General features: G+C 41.0%; 1 protein-coding gene across 1 annotated transcript in view; it reads right to left on the bottom strand.

The window, feature by feature from the left end:
- Positions 1 to 19,996, bottom strand: part of Gramd1c (GRAM domain containing 1C) — a 37,651-nt gene extending 17,655 nt beyond the window's left edge. Inside the window, exons 1-5 of the mRNA XM_052158113.1 lie at positions 19,693 to 19,996; positions 16,655 to 16,770; positions 13,176 to 13,308; positions 8,184 to 8,346; positions 1,473 to 1,610 (exon numbers count right to left, since the gene is read on the bottom strand). Coding sequence (XP_052014073.1) covers positions 1,473 to 1,610; positions 8,184 to 8,346; positions 13,176 to 13,308; positions 16,655 to 16,695 — 475 coding nt within the window. The 5' untranslated portion in view covers positions 16,696 to 16,770; positions 19,693 to 19,996. The remainder of the gene's footprint in view (positions 1 to 1,472; positions 1,611 to 8,183; positions 8,347 to 13,175; positions 13,309 to 16,654; positions 16,771 to 19,692) is intronic.
- Positions 19,997 to 21,350: the final 1,354 nt, after the last annotated feature.

The raw sequence follows: 21,350 nt of genomic DNA, 5'->3' as shown, positions 1-21,350 counted from the left end.
GCGGTGCTTCAAAACCACAAAAGGGGCAATACCTCATCAACAATCGGCTAGCAAATACAAAATGAACCATACCTAACTCTTCACAAGGACACAGTACCCCAGACAGGAATGAATAGCAAAGTACAAACCAGATTCAGAAGAGACACCATATGTTAAATGAGTTATTGAGCAGAGGGTAACTTACATCTCCTAGATAGTTCATATTTTCAGTGGAAAAATAGAAAAATTATTCTTAAAGCCATGAGACTCATGAAATAACCACAAAATCCCTTATCAACAGAATCCCTTTGCTACTCTCCTGTGAATAAGAACATTCAGTTTTGGACCTGGAGCCCATATTGATATATTATCAGTGGATAAGTACTTGTGCTTTTGTGAAGGTCTCAAATAACATAACGGTTAACAACAAAATCCTCAGGTTACAGAATTGATTCGCTGACCATGTGAAATGGCTTACCTTGTACAAATGTCTACCGCTACTGCATTCTAATTTTATATGGTTGACTCCCAAAGCTAACAAAGTATCTAGAACCTTTGATATATATTCGTTTTAAAACTTACTATAAACTTATTTGAGATATTTAAGAATGTAGAACTTTTATCACATGAGCAGTGAAATTGATCTGGGGGTGTAATCCGCTCTCTCTAGAAAACTACATTTTATTATATTATAGGTACTTGGATCAAACGGGCACAGCTCTGTCATTTTCACAAGGGAAACACACATGGGCACTACTAATCAGACCAATACATAAAACTTCTTATCGGCATTGAAAAGCAGCCCAGGCCTCACGCATCTTCACCTCCACAATGGCAGTGACCACATGGACTTCCATGCCTCTGCCAAGAAATCACATAGCATGCACGCTTTGTGCCTAGCTTCTTTTGCTTATCACTGTGTCTGTGAGGTCTACTCATAGTTATAAGCAGCAGGAGCTCACCGGCCACTTGGTACTCTTTAGTGGAAAGGAGTAATTTGTTAGTCTATTACTGATGGGTGTTTGAGATCATATATGATGCTGCCGTAGGCCCAGTGAGCGGCTTTCAGAGTGCACATGCACCCACTTCTGATGACCATGAACCTCGGAGTGTAAGGATCGAGTCCAGGCATTCACAGCTGCAGTAGATACTACCCGGCCACCTGGCCAAGTGGTTACTCAGTTTACACCCCGCTCGTACCCAGTTGTCACAGAATGGGGTCCTTTCTAATAGGGTTCAACTAGACAGAGTAGGTACATTAATGAATAAACAGGGTTTTTCGAAGGGTATAAATCTTATACATTTTAAGTAGCCCTGACCTAATTAAACAGTTATATTTGTCACATGTGAATTTACCCAAACATTTAAATCCCAGTTTTAAAATCAATGCCTTAAAATCAAATTGTGTCTAACTTCTCCCCAGACAGTATCAGTTCCAACCCTCCAAGAAAAACCCTCCCAAATGTGTTCTTAGGTAAGAACAGAGGACCAACCTATTATATTTCTAGAATTAGCAAATCTCTGCATAAAGTGTGAGCTAGTGAAGAGCAGCTCGAACATCCTCTCAGCACTGATGTGGAAGACACGGTTGATGTAAAGTCTTCCTTGGAGATCTTTCTCGGGAATATTTTCTAGAAAAACAAAACACAAACCAGAGGAGAAGAAATTATGGAAAGATAATTTCAATACTTAGGGAGGGAAGGATTTGTTTTGTTTGGGTCTTGATACAAAACAGTTTTTAAACATGATTATTCTACTTCAGAAATCTAAACCTACAAATTGGAAACATTTATGTTAAATATAAACGTAAGTACTTGACTAAACAAGATCACAATTTCCAATTGTTAAAACTCATGCACATATAAACACATATCTGGAATAATATTAAACTCCTTCTATAAGATACAAATGAATGTTTCATATGTGAACAAAGAAATATCTACCACAGCCATTTCAAGTCATACCACTGAATACATTCAGGAAATATTAAGTTTCCAGTGGTTCTATTTTCTGTGTGCACTAACACATCCGCCTGAATGAGCTCACTTGGTTTACTGCTGGCTGTCCCAGATAGGGACGACTATACTCAGTGTACTCTCAATATCCTACTTTAAAGTAGGAATAACAATTCCTCCTGAAAAGTATTCTTCAAAGCTGAGTGATGTCCGATGGAACAGTACTTGCTCCCCCGGGGAGCATCTGCTTAGATAGCTAAGCATCGGCTGAAAATTACCACAGCCAATGAACTAATATCTGTTCACCTCTGATGTCCCTTGGAAACAGTCCATGTTCACCTATGTGTCAGACACTGTGCTAACCATCTTCCATCACTGTCACATCTCAGCCTTACACAGTCCTTTGGAAGAAGTGACAGCTGATACACAATAAAAAACCATGACACAAGCTCCAAGCCTCAGCTCCAACCTCCAACGGGCGTGTGTGTAGAGCCTTTGCCAATACTGACCTTTGGACGCCAGTGTGCTTAACCAAAAAAAAAAAAAAATAGTCTACAAACCGGAAGAGCAGAACTCTGCCCTGACCACGACTGCTTTCCCTCTCATTATTGATTTGTATGTAAAGAATTTACAAACGTCATGCAGATTGTAAGAAACACTACTTATAGGCAAAACGATTCTCTGAGATTTCAAAGGGCTCCTCCAGTGTAGAAATCGTTGCTGAAATTAGGCAATTTGCTAAGGTTCTGTAAGATAGCCTCCCTGCCAGGCTTGGGAAAAGCTTTCTCTGATACAGAAGTATTACATGTTCATGATTAAAAAAAAAAAAAAGTAACTCAAATATTCACAATGGAAGCAAACAACTATAGATTCGGTGGAATTTCTGCAGGAAATTCTTTCTATACAAGGTTGCAACAAAATCTTAGCCTGCTCTAATTCCCAGTGCCTTCTCACCATTGTTTCTTTGTTATGCTTCTGAACCCTGGATTCCAGAGAGCTGCTCAGGTCCTTTTACCTAATGGCCTTCAGTCTGGGCTGGCCTGGGTTCTTCTCGAATAGTGGAGGTGGGTAAGGGTGAGGTGTCTTAGCTCTAGAATGGCCCAGTGACAGCACTGGGCACACAGGGCTTCCTAGGAAGCTGGCTTTTACCTTAGTGGGGTAGAGGGCTTATGTCCCAGAAAAGACTAGCTTACACTCAACAGCAGTGCCTGAGAGTTTCCCTTTCTCCCACATTCCCACCAATACACGTTTGTTTTTGTTTGTTTGTTTTCTTGATGATAGCCATGCTAACTGTGATGACCTGGAATCCCAATGTAATTCTTTTGGGTTGGTTGGGTTGGGGGTGGGGGGATTATCTACTTTTTTGAGACAGGGTTTCATATAGCTGGCCTCAAACTTGCTACACGGCCAAGGATCTAGTTTCCCTCGAGAGCTAAGAATGTTGAAGATTTTCATATGTATTTATTGGCCATTTGTACTTTTTATTTTTGTAGAGTGGCTTTAGACTCATTCGCCCATTTATAAACTGAATTAATTGCTCTTTGGCTGTTTAATTTTTAAATATTTTCTAGATGCTAAGCCCTGTTTGATACGGCATGGGCCTTCCTCCCCCATTTTGTAGGCTGTCTTGTCACTCTATTGATTTTCTTTTGCTGAGCAAACTTTTAGCAATCAGATGTAATGTGCACCAAGCTCAGCTGATATTTTCTCTATGCCTAGAACCAGCTGCTTCTTTCAAGGAACTCTGAAATTCTAACTTTTCCAAAGTAAGCTTCTTATTCATATCGAAAGTGTAAAGATTATATGTATATATACTCACCAATATAATATTTTCATGTTTCTCCTAAACCCCATTAGGTGATAGATTCTGAATTATGACTGATAAAAGTGCAATTTGCTATATATCAGGATCAGAAACTAATAATATATTCTGCATGGGAATTTGTTGAAGGAAATAAGTAAATAGAATAAATTATTCCTGCTTTGTGTTTCTCATTTATGAAATTCTTGACATTTCAATTCTCTGCAAGCAACAATACCAATAAGACTGCAGGTTGACAGGTGGTACTGTTTAAATGCAGGAAAGACACTGCTCATCTCAATAGAGTTCTATTGTCAATACAGAAAAAAAATATATACTTCTTAAAAATATATCATCTTTGGGACTGGAGAGAGGGTGGCTCTTCCAGAAGACCCAAGCTTGGATCCCAGCACCTACACTGGACAGACAGCTCACAACTCCCTATAAACTCCAGCTCTAAGAGATTCAAAGAATAACCTACCTCTGTGGGCATCGGCGGTCGCATGCACACACACACATGCACACATACACATGCACACACACACACACACCTACACACACATATGCACATAATTTCAAACAATGTTTTGAAGTATCAGTTTGAAAGTGGCCAGTAGAAATAATTTGGAATGAGGTAGATGAATACAGGGGAAATACACCAACATGAAACTTAAAACACATGCTACTTGTTGTTTTGAGGATGCATAAAAATGCCCTACATAGGTAAGGATTGAGTGGGAGGGGCACATTGATTCCCTCCATGAGGCAGTATCATGATACTTTGTTTTAACTGGTTCTGTGGGGATATATGGGTCTAGAGTGAAACAAATCACATACACACACAGTGTTCCTCCCCCCCCCCCCAGATTGTAGCATAAATGGCAATAGGGTGGGGTTTTTCTCATTTTTCTATCTGATCAAAGTGCTTCATTTTAGCCAGTGTGGCGATGCTTATATAATCCTAGCACTCAGGGTGGGGCAGGAGAGTTATGGGAAGCTCAAGATCTACCTGAGCTGTATCCACAGCTTCTCAGGACAGCCTGGACTACACAGTCAGACTCTGTCTCAACAAACAAACAACGACAACTGACAACAGACCTAACCAGTGTTTGGCTTGAAGAGATCTCCACCCAGCAGCTCCTTCTAACCTCCCACAAGGATGCCCAAATCTCCCGAGTAGGTCCACTTCATCTGCCTTTCCCTATCTTTCTCAATAGCTCATTTCCTGCTAGTGTCTTCATCACTTTACAACCTCCAGAAAATTAAAAATCATAGATTCATCACTATACTCATTTGAAAGATCTGATGGGTCTGAGATTTGAAATTCACTTAGGGAAAACAGTAGAAGTACCCAAGTTATCATCTAATGATAATTTGACACACACACACACACACAAAAGAAACCCTAACATCTTAAGAATACTAGGAGGCCGGGCAGTGGTGGTGTACGCCTTTAATCCCAGCACTTGGGAGGCAGAGGCAGGCGGATTTCTGAGTTCAAGACCAACCTGGTTTACAGAGTGAGTTCCAGGACAGCCAGGGCTACACAGAGAAACCCTGCCTCGAGGAAAAAAAAAAAAAAAAGAATACAAGGGGGAAATGATGTAGATGTTTGCTGCTAAGCCAGGCAGATTTTAAGAAGGCACCAATAAGGAACACAAAGTGACTGGGGCTCGCATACAGAAACTACACACTTATTTTGTTATTCCTAGATGTGTGTGCAGCTTTTGAGTTTTAATGTTACTTTGCTAGGAACTCAATAATGAAATGACTGTTTAAGGATGGTTCTTTTAAGAATAGGTTTGAACAAAGAGGAGATTACTCCTTGTTTTGGTGTCACTTGCCTACTCGGCCACTGGGTGCCACAATAGATCTTCCTAGAGTCCTGGGTTCAGCCAGGCAGCACATGGCTAATTGATACCCACTCACCCTAAGGCATCCAAGCAGGAGGCCTGGTAAGGCCTGGCTGCCCATCATCCCAATGCTAGTGTGCACAGTTTCAAGAAAGACTTCCTATAAAACCTACTGTGTGAAAACCACGGGTCATGAGCACTTGGAGAAAATGGGAGAACGTTGCCACTAAGTTTCCCATAAATGTGGGGAATTTGGGAGGTTTTGGGGGTGGGGGTTATTATATTCTCAACTATTCCCTACTTCCCATTCCCCCCTCCCTAACCTCCTGGGCACACACTAAGGATAGGGCAAGAAGCTATCTATCCACAGCCAGCAAGTGTCCTCACCAGAAGGCAATTCGGCGGGGCCTGACCTGTGGCTTCTGCCCTGCAGAACGGGGAGGGGCTGACATTGCTTGCATGTGAGCCATGCGCTGTCTGTCATGGCGGCTCATCCTGCCTAATATCATGTGTAAGCACGGAAGGGGCATGCCAGGCAGGCGGGGCATGCCAGGCAGGCGGGGCATGCCAGGCAGGCGGGGCATGCCAGGCAGGCGGGGCATGCCAGGCAGGCGGGGCATACATCCGTCCTGTCTTATGAAGCCCAGGTACCTGAGCAGCAGCTGCTGCTCCACAGCTGATTTCCCGCCTTCCTCTACAGAGGGTGGCTGGCCTGGTTGATGGGGTCATCCTCATCTTCTGCTCAGTCAGCAGTCCTGCTACCTCTGACACAGAGATAAACATGAGCGGCGGATTAGCCTCTAACTTGGCCACCATTAGTGCTAAGGGTGCTGCTATTCTGGTCTCTCTGACTTGCTCTTTGGTTTTTGGTTTTGTTTGTTTGTTTGTTTGTTTGTTTGTTTGTTTTGTTTGTCCTTCCCTATTTTATTACAGTAGGGATATCAGGAAGGATACTATCTGTTGAGGTTGTGCAACAATATAAAATATAAAATAAAAACAGCAGCCGGAGTGCAGTACAATTTATACCTTTGATACCAAAAGAAGGACTTTCTTTTGGTTAAAAAAAAAAACAAACTGATTATTAATCATTAGAGTTTAGCTAAATCTATTGGTCATTTTAAACCAAATAATTTGTTTTATTTTATTTTTTTCAAGGCATTTGGCTTGATGGCAAACACCTTTACCCACTGAGCCACCTAACTGGCCCCATAAGTTATTTTAAATACCATACCAAATATTTAAACATTATCTACAATATTATTAGCAGTTTTATTTGTAAAAAAAAATTTTTTTAAGTATAGGCTGTTCCTTGTTCCTTTAAAAGTGATTTGATTATAGTTGTTTGGTTGGTGTTTTTGTGGGGCTCTGAGCAGAGGGAGTGAGGGCTGTTTCTGACGCTTGTGCCTGCTTTTGGGAACCTTGTCCTTCTACTGGGTTGCCTCACCCAGCCTGGATATGAGCTATGTGCCTAGTCTTACTGCAACTCGATATGCCATGTTTAATTGATATCCCTGAAGAGACATAGAGAAGTGGAAGGTGAATTGGGATGTGGAGGGGAGGGGTATGGAGGAGAGGAGGGGGGAAAACTGGTCAGGATTAATAAAAAATGTAAAGTGATTTGAAAATAAATTTAAATTTAAAAATTTCAATATATGCTGATCTATTAAAAGAGTTCAGAAGTGATTGTGAAGGTATGAACATGCTTCTGAAGCCTTCAAACTTACCTCTAAATATTTCTCAAAAATATTCTAAAAGTCAAAAGCATGTGGAATCGAATCATTAAGTAACGTCAATAAGGTAATCTTTTAAGCAGAGTTGCTTTCTGGACATTTTTATTTCCTTTTGGAAGCTACACAGTAATTCAAATTAATATTTATCTCAGAATACGACTACTTGCTTTCATAAAATCAGGCTTATGGAGCCTTGGTTGGTTGGTTGGTTGGTTGGTTGAGGCGAGATATCACTATGTATCTTGGCTATTCTGGAACTCATTATATAGACCAGGCTAGCCCTAAACTTACAGAGACCCACCAGCTTCTGTTTCCCAAATGCTAGAATTAAAGGTGTGCACCACTGCACCTAGCAGATATTCCTTTGGAAAAAGAAGAGAACAAAAGAAAAAAGTTGGGAAGTGCTGGTCATGGTACTCACACCTCTAATCCCAGCACTGGCAGACGCAGGAAGATCTCTGAGTTCAACGAAACTAAAAATTGACTTACAGGCCAGCCTCCCAAAACTACACAGTGAGAACCTATCTTTAGTAATAGTAATAGTAATAGCAATAGCAATAGTAATAGTAACAGTAGCAGTAATAATAATAAACTTGGGAAGTAATTTAAATGAAAAGAAGACTGGAATCAAAGACCCTGTCCTTAATCCAACCTCTGCACAGCTAACTTCTTCATGCATTCAACCAAAACTGTCAATTTCTTATTTTTCTACAGGTAGAGGAGAGGTAGATTAAATATAGTAACAATGGAAATATCTTACACACACACACACACACACACACACACATGCATCTAACACACACCTAACACAAAGGTAAATGTTAGAAGACATGCCTGGAATTTCATTAAGATTTAAATTCTTTACCTTCATCCACAGAGTCTGAAGTGCTGCTTTTGTCCAAAGAAAGGTACTCATTCTTATTCAAATCCAGTGACTTGGAAGGCGCTCTGCTTAACCTCTTTTCTGAAGCTAGCAAAGGACTTTTTCTCACATGTCTCTCACTCTGGGACTCCTCTCTTCCTAATCCCTAAAAGATAAACAATTCGGTTTAAAAGTAAAAACAAAACAAATAAAAAGAAAACCTGAAGTGTAGGTCTTATAGCAAGAACTTTAATGTTAAATATGAAGAGTACATTGTTGAAATGCTGCTTTTTGGATTGAATGCTACCTTGATATGTTAGTAGGTAAAGAAGGCCTTTCTTCACACAGTGGTGAATGGTAACCACATGAAAAACATCACATAAAAGAGATTGAAGTTACCAGCATGTCAGTGTGGGAGCACAAAAGAAAGGAAACAGAAGATAACAATACAAGGGAACAATCAGGTCTTTCCGGGACAGTTTCCTTAGCCAGTGCCCACCTCTCTCAAAACCAGGAAGGAAAGTAGAGATGGAAAAACCATGAAGAGATAGAAGCCAATTAGGGGTGCGTTGGGGAAAGGAGATTAACTTCACAACAATCCTGACTGGTCCTACCACTAGGAGTCTAAGAGACAGAGAATTAAAGTATACCAATATATGGTATGTATATTTCTTGGGCATGATTAATGAGGACAGGTCATTTCTATAGTAACAGACATACTAGTGGGTAGAGAGAGTAAATGATGGGCATTATATGTAGATGCTCAGCTCTATGAAAACAGACGACCGTATCCAGAGAACGGACTCTTTACGCAGGGAATGCAGCCAAAAATCAAGAGTTGATATATTCGGGAATTACATAGCAGAGAGCAATATGCTTGCTTCGTGGACTCAGAGTTTCTCTAAGAGCAGAGCAAAGTTCCACACTGTATCTTTTTACTAACTAAATTTTACTTCTGACTATAGGGATATTGGTAAATACTTGTATAAAAAGTAAAAATGGGGCTGGAGAGATAGCCCAGTGGTTAGGTGCACTGATTGCTTCTCCAGAGGACCTGGGTTCAATTCCCAGCACCTGCACAGTGACTTACAACTGTCTCTAACTCCAGTTCCAGCGGACCCAACACCTTCACAAAGCCATACATGCAGGCAAAACACTAGTGCACATAAACTAATTGTCTTAAAAGAAAGAAAAAAGTAACAAATTGTTGTCATTTGTATTGTTTTTATCTCCAGATAATTTCCTATATTTTACAAGGAATATTCACTTTGTATCAATTTTCATTTAGAAACAGTTGTTTCTGGTTTTTGCTATTTTTTAATTTGATGAAAGTTAAAAAAAAATAGAAGTTAAAAAAAAACAAAAACAAAAAAACAAAACAAACAAACAAACAAACAAAAAAAACCCAGACATTTGCTAATCTCTAAGACCCGAGACTCTTACCATAATACTCTTTGGGAAAAAAAACCCAGGAGTTTGAAAAACTATGTGTACGTCAACAAGAATATCATTGGCCCTTCCGGCTGCCATTTGTACCAGGGAGCCAGGCAGCTCCTCAGCCTTCTGTGCACAGCCTGCCAGGAGAAGAGTTATCTCCCAGCAGTGCCTCTACTTTTGAGTGTGGAGGTGAGTTCTCCACCTTCTCTGCAATATCTCTCTGGAGGGGAACAGCTAGGAGTGCACAGGGCATATGATCAGTGGAGCTCCTGGGACAGGAGTCTTCCGACCAACATTTGCACCAGGGAGCAAGGCCGCCCCACAGCATTCTGTTCACCGACCCTGCCAGAAGACAGTTGGTCTCCCAGGAGTACAGACACAGGCTTACAGGCCCACAGGAGGGACAAGCTCCATCAAGAGACAGCAAGACCAACTAGCACCAGAGATAACCAAATGGTGAAAGGCAAGGACGAGAACCCTACCAACAGAAACCAAGGCTACTTGGCAACATCAGAACCCAGTTCTTTCAACACAGCAAGTCCCAGATAGCCCAACACACCAAAAAAGCAAGAGTTGAATTTAAAATCTCATCTCATGATGCTGATAGAGGACCTCAGGAAGAATATAAATAACTCCCTTAAAGAGATACAGGAGAACATGGGACAACAGGCAGAAGCCTTAAAGAGGAAACACAAAAATCCCTTAAAGAAATACAGGAAAAACAAGTGAAGGAAATGAACAAAACCATCCAGGATCTAAAAATGGAAGTAGAAACAGTAAAGAAATCACAAAGTGAGACATCTCTGGCAATAGAAAACTTTGAAAAGAATTCAGGAGTCATAGATGCAAACATCAACAACAGAATACAAGAGAAAGAAGAAAGATTCTCAGGTGCTGAAGATACCACAGAAAACATTGACTCAACAGTCAAAGAAAATGCAAATTGCATAAAGCTTGTAACCCAAAACATCCAGGAAATCCAGGACACAATGAGAAGACCAAACCTAAGGATTATAGGTATAGAAGAGAGTGAAGATTTCCCACTTAAAGGGCCAGTAAATATCTTCAACAAAATTATAGAAGAAAACTTCCCTAACCTAAAGAAAGAGATGTCCTTGAATATACAAGAAGCTTACAGAACTCCAAACAGACTGAACCAGACCAGAAAGTCCTCCTAGCACATAATAATTTAAACACCAAATGCACTAAACAAAGAAAAAATATTAAAAGCAGTAAGGGAAAAGGGCAAGTAACTTACAAGGCAGGCCTAGCAGAATCACACCAGACTTCTCACCTGAGACTATGAAAACTAAAAGATCCTGGGCAGATGTCATACAGACCCTAAGAGAACACAAATGCCAGCCCAGACTACTATATCCACAAAACTCTCAATCACCATAGATGAAGAAACCAAGATATTCCATGATAAAACCAAAATTACACAATATCTGTCCACAAATCCTGTCCTACAAAGAATAATAGATGGAAGACACCAACACAAGGAGGGAAACTACACCCTAGAAAAAGCAAGAAAGTAATCTTCCAACAAACCCAAAAGAAAGTAACCACACAAACATAAAAATAACATCAAAAATAACAGGAAGCAACAATCACTATTCCTTAATATCTCTTAACATCAATGGACTCAATTCCCCAATAAAGAGACATAGACTAACAGAAATATTTTTCATGTAAATCTTCAATTGTATCAGAAAATGTGCATAGTTCCTCTTTCAATTAATTTAGTAATGTTTTCTATGTCTACCATTTTACTTTTTAATTTTCCATGAAAATTAAAGTGTTTTTCTATATATTTCTTCAATTTTGTCAGAAAGATTTTCCATGTAAATCTTCAATTTTATCATTTAAAAAAAGAGAGAAAAAAAAGAAAAATTAAAAAAGAAAAGGAAAAAAAAGAACATCATTGATCTATTGCATTCTTTTCCATCCCATTCAGGACTAAGGATGGACAACTTCTCTCAGGGACATAACTAGAGGTAAGACCAACAGGCTAAGTATTCCAAGAGGGGACACATTAGACAGGGGAGTCCTGAGAGCCCATCCCTAAGGTAGACTTTGGAGAATGGATGAGTCTGCAAGAAGTCCTCCACTGTGTTCCCTCCCCTCACTGAGCGTCCTGCACACAAAGATTAATTTCCAGAATGACCTCCCTTGTGCAGTAGTAGATCCCTAAGTGTCTCTTGGAGCATGTTTGTAAAAGCAGGCTGATGCTGAGCCTGAGGAAGGATGGCTGCTAAAACAAGTGTAGACCTCGGGGCCTTACACATGGGTAAAACCTGTCAGCGTTTTCTACCCAGAGGAGATGCTGGGAGCACCTGAGCGGTCTAAGAAATAGAGCTATTGCCAACTACAGCCTTTCAGTAACAGCAGCCGATGGCTTTAGGACACTTAATGAATGCTAGGAATTGTTCTCAGTGCCTTCACAGCTACTGATGCACTTAATTCTTGTTTTAGAAACCCTATGAGTTTTGGCTCTCACCTTGTAGCTGAGAAAACAAAGACAAAGCTTAAGCCCTTAACTTGGCGCCCAGTGGAGGCAGGCTCTGAAGCTCAAATGCTCTTCTAAAATCAGACCAATCCAGCTGCGGGCCCCAAACAGGAGATGAAATGTCAAAGCACTCGGCTTTTAGAAGGTGGTCTCTAAATATCTTGTTCTTTACTAAGAAAGTGGTTCAGAAAAAAAAAAAAATGGCACGGTATTTGTGGCGGAAAATGCTCCAATGTGCATGGGACACATTGCTATACCAGGAAAAAAGAAGGAAACACCAGAGGTTAGTGGCCAGTTTAAAAAGTCAGGAGCCCCATCTGAAGGGGCTGCCATTGGCAGAGGAGACACTCGGAATATCAAATAACACGAACAATGAGGCAGGCGTGTTTGTAAATGCCTACAGTCCTGTACTAGGGAGAGTGAGGAAGCCGATGACACAGGTTCAAAGTGTGTCCAAGACACATGACAAGATCCTGTCTTTAAAAAAAAATGACTCCAAGTGATTAAAAATCAGTACATTTTAAAGCAAATACACGTCTGATACTTGAAAAGAAATGAAGTTCACCAACTAACTAAAAAGCCCGGTTGGGCTGTCATATTTAATGTGTTATTTAAGAAGTTTCTACTAAAAAGAAAAAAAGCAGCATTCCCTGTGACCAGGCCTGTGCAAACAGCTCATCTCCCCCCATTCAAAACACATTTTCTCCATCACACACACGTTCCTTACTCTTGGGGTAATTCTGCTGACTACAAGTTCCTTCATCTTGTTATATTTTAAACAGTACTTAGTGTTTTAATATATGTTGCTTAAGAACCTGCCGAAAGCTCTGTGCCTTAGCCATCTATGAAGAACAGCACATATTATCCATATTATCCCCACGTAACCTCTGCTACTTAGACATTTAAACTCTCTTCGTAAAATAAAGCAGCAGCCGGCCATCCCAAGCTTTTTGAACACTCTAAATACATCGCATTTTTGACTTGATCTGATCTTATGATTAACAGGACTCTGTACCCGGTGTAGGCTTTGAGGGACAGCAGATACTGACTCTGTTTGGTGAGTTCCCGTCCAATGACTCTGCTTCTGAAGTTCTGCTAATTGACTCCTGTGGAAAGCTGATGGCCTTGGAGAACTTCTCGTCTCTTTCCCCAGAGTCATCCACGCTGCTTCTTCCTGGGCTTCTGTAGGAAACACGGCATTTGGAAGCATAAGATCTTCCCCTCCGAGACAGCTCTTCATGTTCCTCTCTGAGGTGTTCACTAGCCTAACACATTTCAACAAAGAATAGATTGCTAAGCTATCCTCTTAAAGATACCAGCTGACTTTATTCTTGAAAATAAAACATATGTTCATATGCAAATCCATACATTTCAGAAACTACGAAAAATTGTAATGAAATACAAGTAGCCCCAGCTGTTCCGATGTATGTAGCTTAGGGTTGCATTGTAAAACCACAGAGCTTCAAAGGTTTGGGAAGATGTTTGAGTTGGGTGCCACTAGGCACCAGAAGGCAGTTTTACACCATCTTGCCTCTGAGTTAGTCTCAACGGAGGTAACCAGGCCTTCTCAGAGGAGGAAGCTCCCCACGTGTAAATATAACGATCACCAGTCAGGCTGAGGCAAGACAGAAAGACAGGAAAACAAGGGAATGCTGGGAGGGAAATCGGCTCCTTCACGCGGATATCTGGTTCATACTTCCTTCTAGCTTCAGAGTCAAGAAACTTCAATACAAATGACAAAATCAAGACTGCTGGCAACGAGGCAGGTGTGGTAGCACACACCTTCAATCCCAGCACTCAGAGGCAGAGGCAGGGGGATCTCTGCGAGTTCAGGGCCAGTATGGTCTACAAAGGGAGTTCCAGGAGAGCCAGAGCTACACACCTGTCGTGAAAGCCAGTACCAGCTTTCCTGAACTCATGGCAGACAAGGGTGTGCAAACAACCAACTGTCTGTGCTGACTCTGGCCGAGAACGTTTGTGTCCGGAGGCTTAGCTGTGCCAGTCTCTCATCCCTAAATCTGAGCAACGCGCCACATAAAGTCACATTATAGTTTCTTTTATAAAAGAAAAACTTTTAAGTAAAATAAGTAAGCTCATTCGTATATTCTTATTTCATTTCTGAAACTTAACTTTTAAACTTTATCATTAAGCCTTGGGATGAATTATACCCTTTAAACAACATGACTTTTAAAAACGACAGGACCATATATACACATATATTCACTGTAAAGAAAATGACTCTTGGCTGTCTTGAGAAGCCCCACACCCATGTCTTAGATGTGTTCTTTTTCCTTAAAGGTAGCTCTGTCTCCCTGTCTCTGTGTTTGCACCTGCCCCTCACTTTTCGCCTAAATCAAGCACGGACTAGCACCTGTCTCTCTTATCTACTTAACAAACCTGGTCCTGAAATTCTTCCCTGTACTGAGGATCCAGTTTTACCAGAGGCCCTGAGTTCAATTCCCAGCAACCGCGTTGGGGCTCACAACCATTTGTAATGGGATCTGATGTCTCTTCTGATGTGTCTGAAGACAGTGTTCTCATATAAATAAAATAAATCTTAAGAAAAAAAAAAGCTAAAAAGTATTATATTCCTGTCCTAGTTAGGGTTACTATGGCTGGAGGGGAAAGGGATTTATTTGGCTTACACTTCCATATCACTGTTCATCTTCAAAGGAAGTCAGGACAAGAATTCAAGTAAGGCTGGAACCTGGAGGCAGGAGCTGACGCAGAGGCCGGCGTGGAGGGGAGTTGCTTATTGGCTTGCTCCCCAAGGCTTGCTCAGCCTGCAGCCTAGGGATGGCACCACCCACAACAGGCTGCCCCGCCCCCACCAGTCACTAATTAGGGAAATGCCTTACAGCTGTCTCTTACTGAGGCATTTTTCTCAGTTGAGGTTCCCTCCTCTCTCTCTGATGACTCTAGCTTGTGTCAAGTGGGCATAAATAAATAAATAAATAAATAACTCAGCGCAAGCCCTGTTTAACTCTGCCCAAATAATGACTAGTATGCCTACCATCAGCTCCCTCCTGGATAGGCAGAATGGTGGGACTCCGTGGTGGGCAAGACAGAGGGAAAAAAAAAAAGATCCTCTAAATAGCTCACCAGCTGAGTGTGGAGATTTCAAGAGCTTAAAAAGGATGGAAGTTAGAAAGGAGACAGGAAACAGAAGGAGGGAACAGAACGCAAGAATGAGAACAGAGACAATGAACATGGAGAGCTGAGGAGATGAAGGTTTGAAGCAGACTTGCTGTTTTCAGAGGGAGAAGGAGCAAGGGAGAACTGGGCACAAGGATCCTCCCCACATTGTCTTAGAAAACAGTGGTCAGGAGAAAACTAGACAGCTTCACTGGTGACCCCCAACGCGTCTGAGATACTCCGTCAAGATCCATAGTCTTTCCTGCTTCAGAGGCTACGAAGTTCACATGTCATCCATCGGCAGAGACCTTGAAGGCCTTCAAATCTAACTGTCTTGTGTTCACAGATGGGGAAACTGAGGCCTGGACATGTCCAAAGGTTTGCCTCAGATATCACAGCTCAAAGCACAATCCAGATCCTATTGACTATACCCCAAGGCTCTCTGCATTAGCAACTGATTTTCTACACCGTTATGGTACCTAAAAAATACTAGTAGACTTTATAATGACAGCAGGGTAATGGAAAAATGTGAACTTTACAGGAAAGTTATAAAATATGCATGTGCAGCCATGTGAAAAAAGACTATAAAATATTGATGTAAACTGAGACAACATAGGTTGGAGCAGCAGACTAGAAGACTGCCCAGGGGAGGAAAGCATCTGTGTATGAAGTAAGACTTTCAACATATTTACATTACAATATTTTTACATTATAAGGACTGCAGAGATGGCTCAGCCACTATCCTCTAGGATACAAACAAACAAAATGGCAAGATTTGGTTCTTGGATCTTGGCTTCTCTCTACAGAATTTTAATGTATTACCTTTGCTTACCGAGGCTATGGCCTCAATGAACATTGATAAGGTACATTTTTTTACTTGGACAGTTAGTAAAATATTCACACTTCTTAATGAACAGCTGTCAAAATAATCTCTCTGCTAATTTCCTTATCACACTGTAGCAGCACATGACCCCGGTATTACCATCACTTTCATCACTGTCAGTTCCTTTGATGAATGTGGTCAATGTTTACAGAGTGCTAGGCACATGTCACTGTGCTAGAGAGCCTTGGGAAAAAGTCATGAAACCACCCTACCGCTCTAGGGTCTCCTGTGAGCTCGGAGATCTCACAGGGCCCTGCTCCTGATCCTTAATAACAGGCTTCTAAAAGCAAATTCTAAGAGTCATAGCCTCATCTCTAACTTTAATTCACGTCCCACACGTGCTTACCAACTTTATAATGAGTCTCTTCTCTCCCAATCTGCGCTCTACCAACAAGAGGGCAAACCGCACCAAACAATGAGTTCCTAGAGATTCAGAATTGAAACGGGCTACAATCATCCCACTGTGACCGTTCATAATGCACCCTGACATTCTACGTTGCCTCACTGTACCTTGGCTGCACATTTTCTTCAATCGATAACAAGTGTTCCATTTCTTCGGCGTTTAAGCCTAGCTCCGTGCCATAGTTCTGCTGGAGCAGCTGCCAGAACTCCTGTCTGGTCAGGCTCTACAATGACAGAAACATTGCATGACTATTGGAAAATACAACAGATAATGAAACAGTAATTCAAAGCACAAAGGCCAAAGTCAAAGGAGCTGCAGTGTGAGCAGTCAAGGCATGGCTCTGATAGATCCTGGCCTATTTGTCTCCTTAATTTCTATTAAAAAAAAATGGGTTAATGGAGGCTGGGCATATAGTTTACTGGTTGAGAACTGCATACCACTCACAAGGCTCTGAGCTCTATCTCCAGTGCTGAAAAAGAAAGGTTACGTATGCCCATTTGATGAGAGACGACACAAGAGTAAGTTCTATCAATAAGAGCATTGGCTACTCTTCTAGAAGATCTGGGTTTGATTCTCAGCACCTGCACGGTGGCTCACAACCATCTATGACTCCAGTTCCAGGGGACCTTCTGGCCATCTCAGACACATGAGTGGTGCATGGACCTACATGTAGGCAAAAATGTAAAATTAAATAAGTAAAGAGTTAAATACAGATAAATCATTTCTCACTGGAGATGGCGTTTAACCACGTTCTCCAGGCTGATCTCAGGGCTCGAGCTATTCTCCAAAGAAGTTGAAACTAAAAGGCACATCCCACTTAGAAAATGGTGGGCTTTCAAAGTGTGTCATAAAGTGGCTACTGCACATAAGTACACTTCAGTAAAGATGCTTTAAGTGATTTTTTTTCTATAAAAGTAAGTTACTTATTATCTTTTCTGGTAATTACTGATCTGAAATCCATACAACCTGTGATCACAATTCAGAGTTATCCTAAATGTCAATTCAGAACCAAAACTTTTAATTCACTATTGTATCTGAATATTGTAAGCATTCTTAGAACTTTGTACACCAATGAGCTCTAAATTACATTTTCCTAAAATATAAAATGCAAGAAAGCAATCTTCAGAATACTAATTTACTTTTAATAAAGTCTGGCTCCCTTGCTTTATCGATAGCATGTCAGTGGTAAAAATCACCAAATACAGCAGAGAAATGGATCCGTGGTTAAGAGCACTTGCAACTCCATCAAAAGACCAGTGGTCACATCCTAGCTCCCACCTAAGGCAAGTCACAGACCCCTGCAAAGGATCTATCACACCCTTCGGGATTCCATGGGCAACACACACACACACACACACACACCGACCCACTTTAAAAAAAAAAACTTTATCACCAAATAAAGCAAGCTGTAAACTATTTGGAAAAATAACGTCATATTATAGTAACAGATTAGTTTCTAGGAGCATTCCAATTAATTACATGATTTTGCAAGACGAGAGAGAGAGACATCGCAGTACTTGAACAACTGTCAGTAAGATGGCTCATCCACCCCACAGTTCTTTATCAGGAATGAAACATGTGGCACTGCACTAGATCCTAAGGGTATAAAAACAGTCTCCACATTACGTACTCATATCTGGAGGATACAGGACACTCTTAGACAAGATAGATACGCATGACCATGTGCTAATGGGCTGATAGAGTCTGTGGGATAGGGAAGTGCAAAAGAAGTTAATATTACTGAGGACCAGGGTGAACAGATCAGATCCCACAGTGGAGAGTTCTGGGTAAGCTGGAGGAAAGACGGATGCAGGGAAGGAAAATTAGATGAGGAGAAGACAACACAGAGAGGAATAGATGGATGGAAGTAATGTTAGTATGAGCCAACAAGCCACCTGTTAGCCTGATTAGAGAAATGTTTTAAAGTTAGGAAGTAGAATGTAAAAACATGTAATGGGGTCAAATGTACAAAGACCCTGAATTCAGCCCTGATATTCCTACAACAAACACCACATCCTTTTCCCTCCTCCCAGGAGCAACTTGTGTCCTGGTCTTACTAGTTGACTCTCACGATTCATGGAACCAGGGAGCTTAAAAGGAAACATCTGTACCTGCGGCAGCTCTGTCCCAGTTGCCAAGCCCAGATGACCAGATGACCCCAACAACAGGTGATGACAATTCAGATGTCATTATCCACATTTCAAAATATCAAAAATATCCAAACACTGTCAATGAAGGAGGCAAGCTAAGAAAATACAAGCCTCTTTGCTTCAAGCTGATTATATTGACATGGAGAGGAAATCTCAGGTTGGAGAACTCTAGCTGAAAAATTACACCTCTAGAAAACAAATTCTGTAATGCTCTCTATTTACTAGAACTGTCTTTTTAGTGAAGTCTTCTCAAGTAGAATATCCAGAGAAGAAAAATGTAAAGGCCCACTAGTGACAGTTAAGGAAAATCCTGTCCTTGGTCCTAAAGGGACTTGCCTTCTACCCCAGAGATTCCGTGTGGATTCTGTTTTCATAACAATAATTCATACTGTGAATGGAACTGTTTTCATATCACAAAAGGATAGTTAGTTAGCTTTACCAAAAGAAGACAATTTTTCAGCACAACCGTGTTAGATTATTAACCTTTCACAAAAGCCTTGTTTGAAATAATAGACGCTTCTGAGGACAAAACTAAAGTAAACCGAGGACTTGGTGGTGAACACTCAGCTTCCTAACGGTAAAAGACGTGCAACTGGCAAGCAAAACCTGAGAACAAAATGCTATTTCAGTTAATTAGCAAGATAATTTCAACGTACATTTTCATCCATTAGTTAAATGTAAATACATAATTGGTTAATGGAAAACAAAACAAAACTCATTAAATTCACGGTGTTGTAGATTTGCTAATTTGTTAAAAATGACTATTTCTGCAAGGTTGTCCAGCTGTCTCAAAAAACGTGACTATTTACAATCACGCTGTTCAAACATGCCAGCCTGATAGTCGCAACTTTTTCAGTATTTGGCAGCTGAGCCTTAAAAAAATAAGATAAAAATAAAAAACAAACAACAGCAAAAAAAAAAAAAAGAAGAAAAGAAAGAAAGAAAAGAAAAGAAAAAGAACCGACCTAGATATTGTATGAAAGCCGACCACCTACCTGCAAAGGAGCGGAGCGGCTCTGGGTTCAACCTGCAGATACTTGAGCAAAATAAAGGTGGACCAAGCAGTAATCAGATAGGAGTCAAAAGTCAGCAGATCGATTTCTGGCCCAGAAAGCTTGGTATTCTAAGTACTCTATGAAGTCTTTAGCCACAGTAGAACTTCAAAACTTTGATAACAGCTAAGCAAACTCGCTACTTCAATGTCCTACTCTTTATGAGGCTCTTCTCCACTGTAAATGCCAAGTTGCAGTGCAGTGTGAAGCTTAGGTTGACGCTTCCTGGTTCTGAGCACCAGCCTTCTTTCCAGGGGGCGGGGCGGGGCGGACTGCGGAGCTCAAGTCACACCTCACTCGACAGGTTCCTAAGCCACGCCCCCTGGAAGAGGCTAGGTAAACAATGCTTTATTAAAGGGACGGTTCCTAAGTAATTCTATTGTACACACCGATTAGCGACAGGATGCAAATGAGAAGATCTTATGTGTGCTCAATTAATGTAAAATACTTACTGCAATATTATTTTAACCCCACGTGAAAATTAACTATGTTAAAACTTAATCTCCCCACGACAACGGTTTTCAATTCAACTCTAGCGAGTCATTATTATCTGTTTTGATTCCACATCAGCACTGACCAATGTTCTCATCAGACTCCTGCCTTCACAACTAGCATAGGTCCTATCCTGAGCACCCCAAGTGGAATGTTGGGGCGTAACCGAAAGAGCCAGCTCTTCTGGTAAGGCATTCAGCATGTCTTTCGTCACTGCAAAGTTTAAGGTGACGTCTTGATTATTTGATGATTCTTTCTCTTGAAAATATCTCTGGCTTTAGTTCATTCAGAACGATTTCCTGGCAGAGTCCTGGACTATAAAAAATAGGACCCAGAGTCTCAACTACCGATTCTAATTTTTCCCAAAGAGAAATGTTTTAAGTGAGAAATAAGGGCAAAACTTGCCCTAATTTCAAACAGCTCTCTCTGTTAACTTAGTAAAGTGTACAGGCGAGTCAAATGTTGCTTGAAGCACTACCGAGACCAGCTTTTCTTTACCAGAGCGGTACTGAAGAATCCCACACCCTCCTGTCAGCCCAGTGTGGTGGCACATGCCTTTCATCCCAGCATTCAGGAGGCAGAGGCAGGTGAATCTCGTAGTCTACACAGTGACATGGTGAGTTCTAGGACAGTTAGAGCTGCAGAATAAAAAGACCTTATCCATAAATAAATACATACACATACATACGTACATACATACATACATACATACTCCACTCCCTCCTGGGAAGGAGTCACACTGGAGGCCGGCCTCTACTATGAAACTTCGACATATTGTACTAGGTTCTCATTGGTTGAAACTATAGGTACACAAAGTTCCTCTGCTGACAAATAACTGTGGGAATGGTTATCTGTAGTTAGTGTTCATGAACTTCTTTCACTAACTACAAAAATCATTTGGGAAAACAACTTACTGGTAGATAGAACTGGTAGATAGATAAGTTTAGTTTGCTTAAAGGAGAAAATAGAATCCCTCCAACCCCCACCCACCCAAAAACAAGTTGGACCCTGAAGAAAGCCCAGGATGCAATGCATACGTGGAAGAGAAATGGAGGTCAAGAAGGGCCCGGGGAAAGAACAGAGTTAAGGGGCAAATCCAGTTCCCTCAT

The sequence above is a fragment of the Apodemus sylvaticus genome, chromosome 15, assembly GCF_947179515.1.
Source record: "Apodemus sylvaticus chromosome 15, mApoSyl1.1, whole genome shotgun sequence".
Taxonomy (NCBI): Eukaryota; Metazoa; Chordata; class Mammalia; order Rodentia; family Muridae; genus Apodemus; species Apodemus sylvaticus.
The sequence above is the reverse complement of the archived record's forward strand: the minus strand, read 5'-3'. Positions and strand labels throughout refer to the sequence as shown.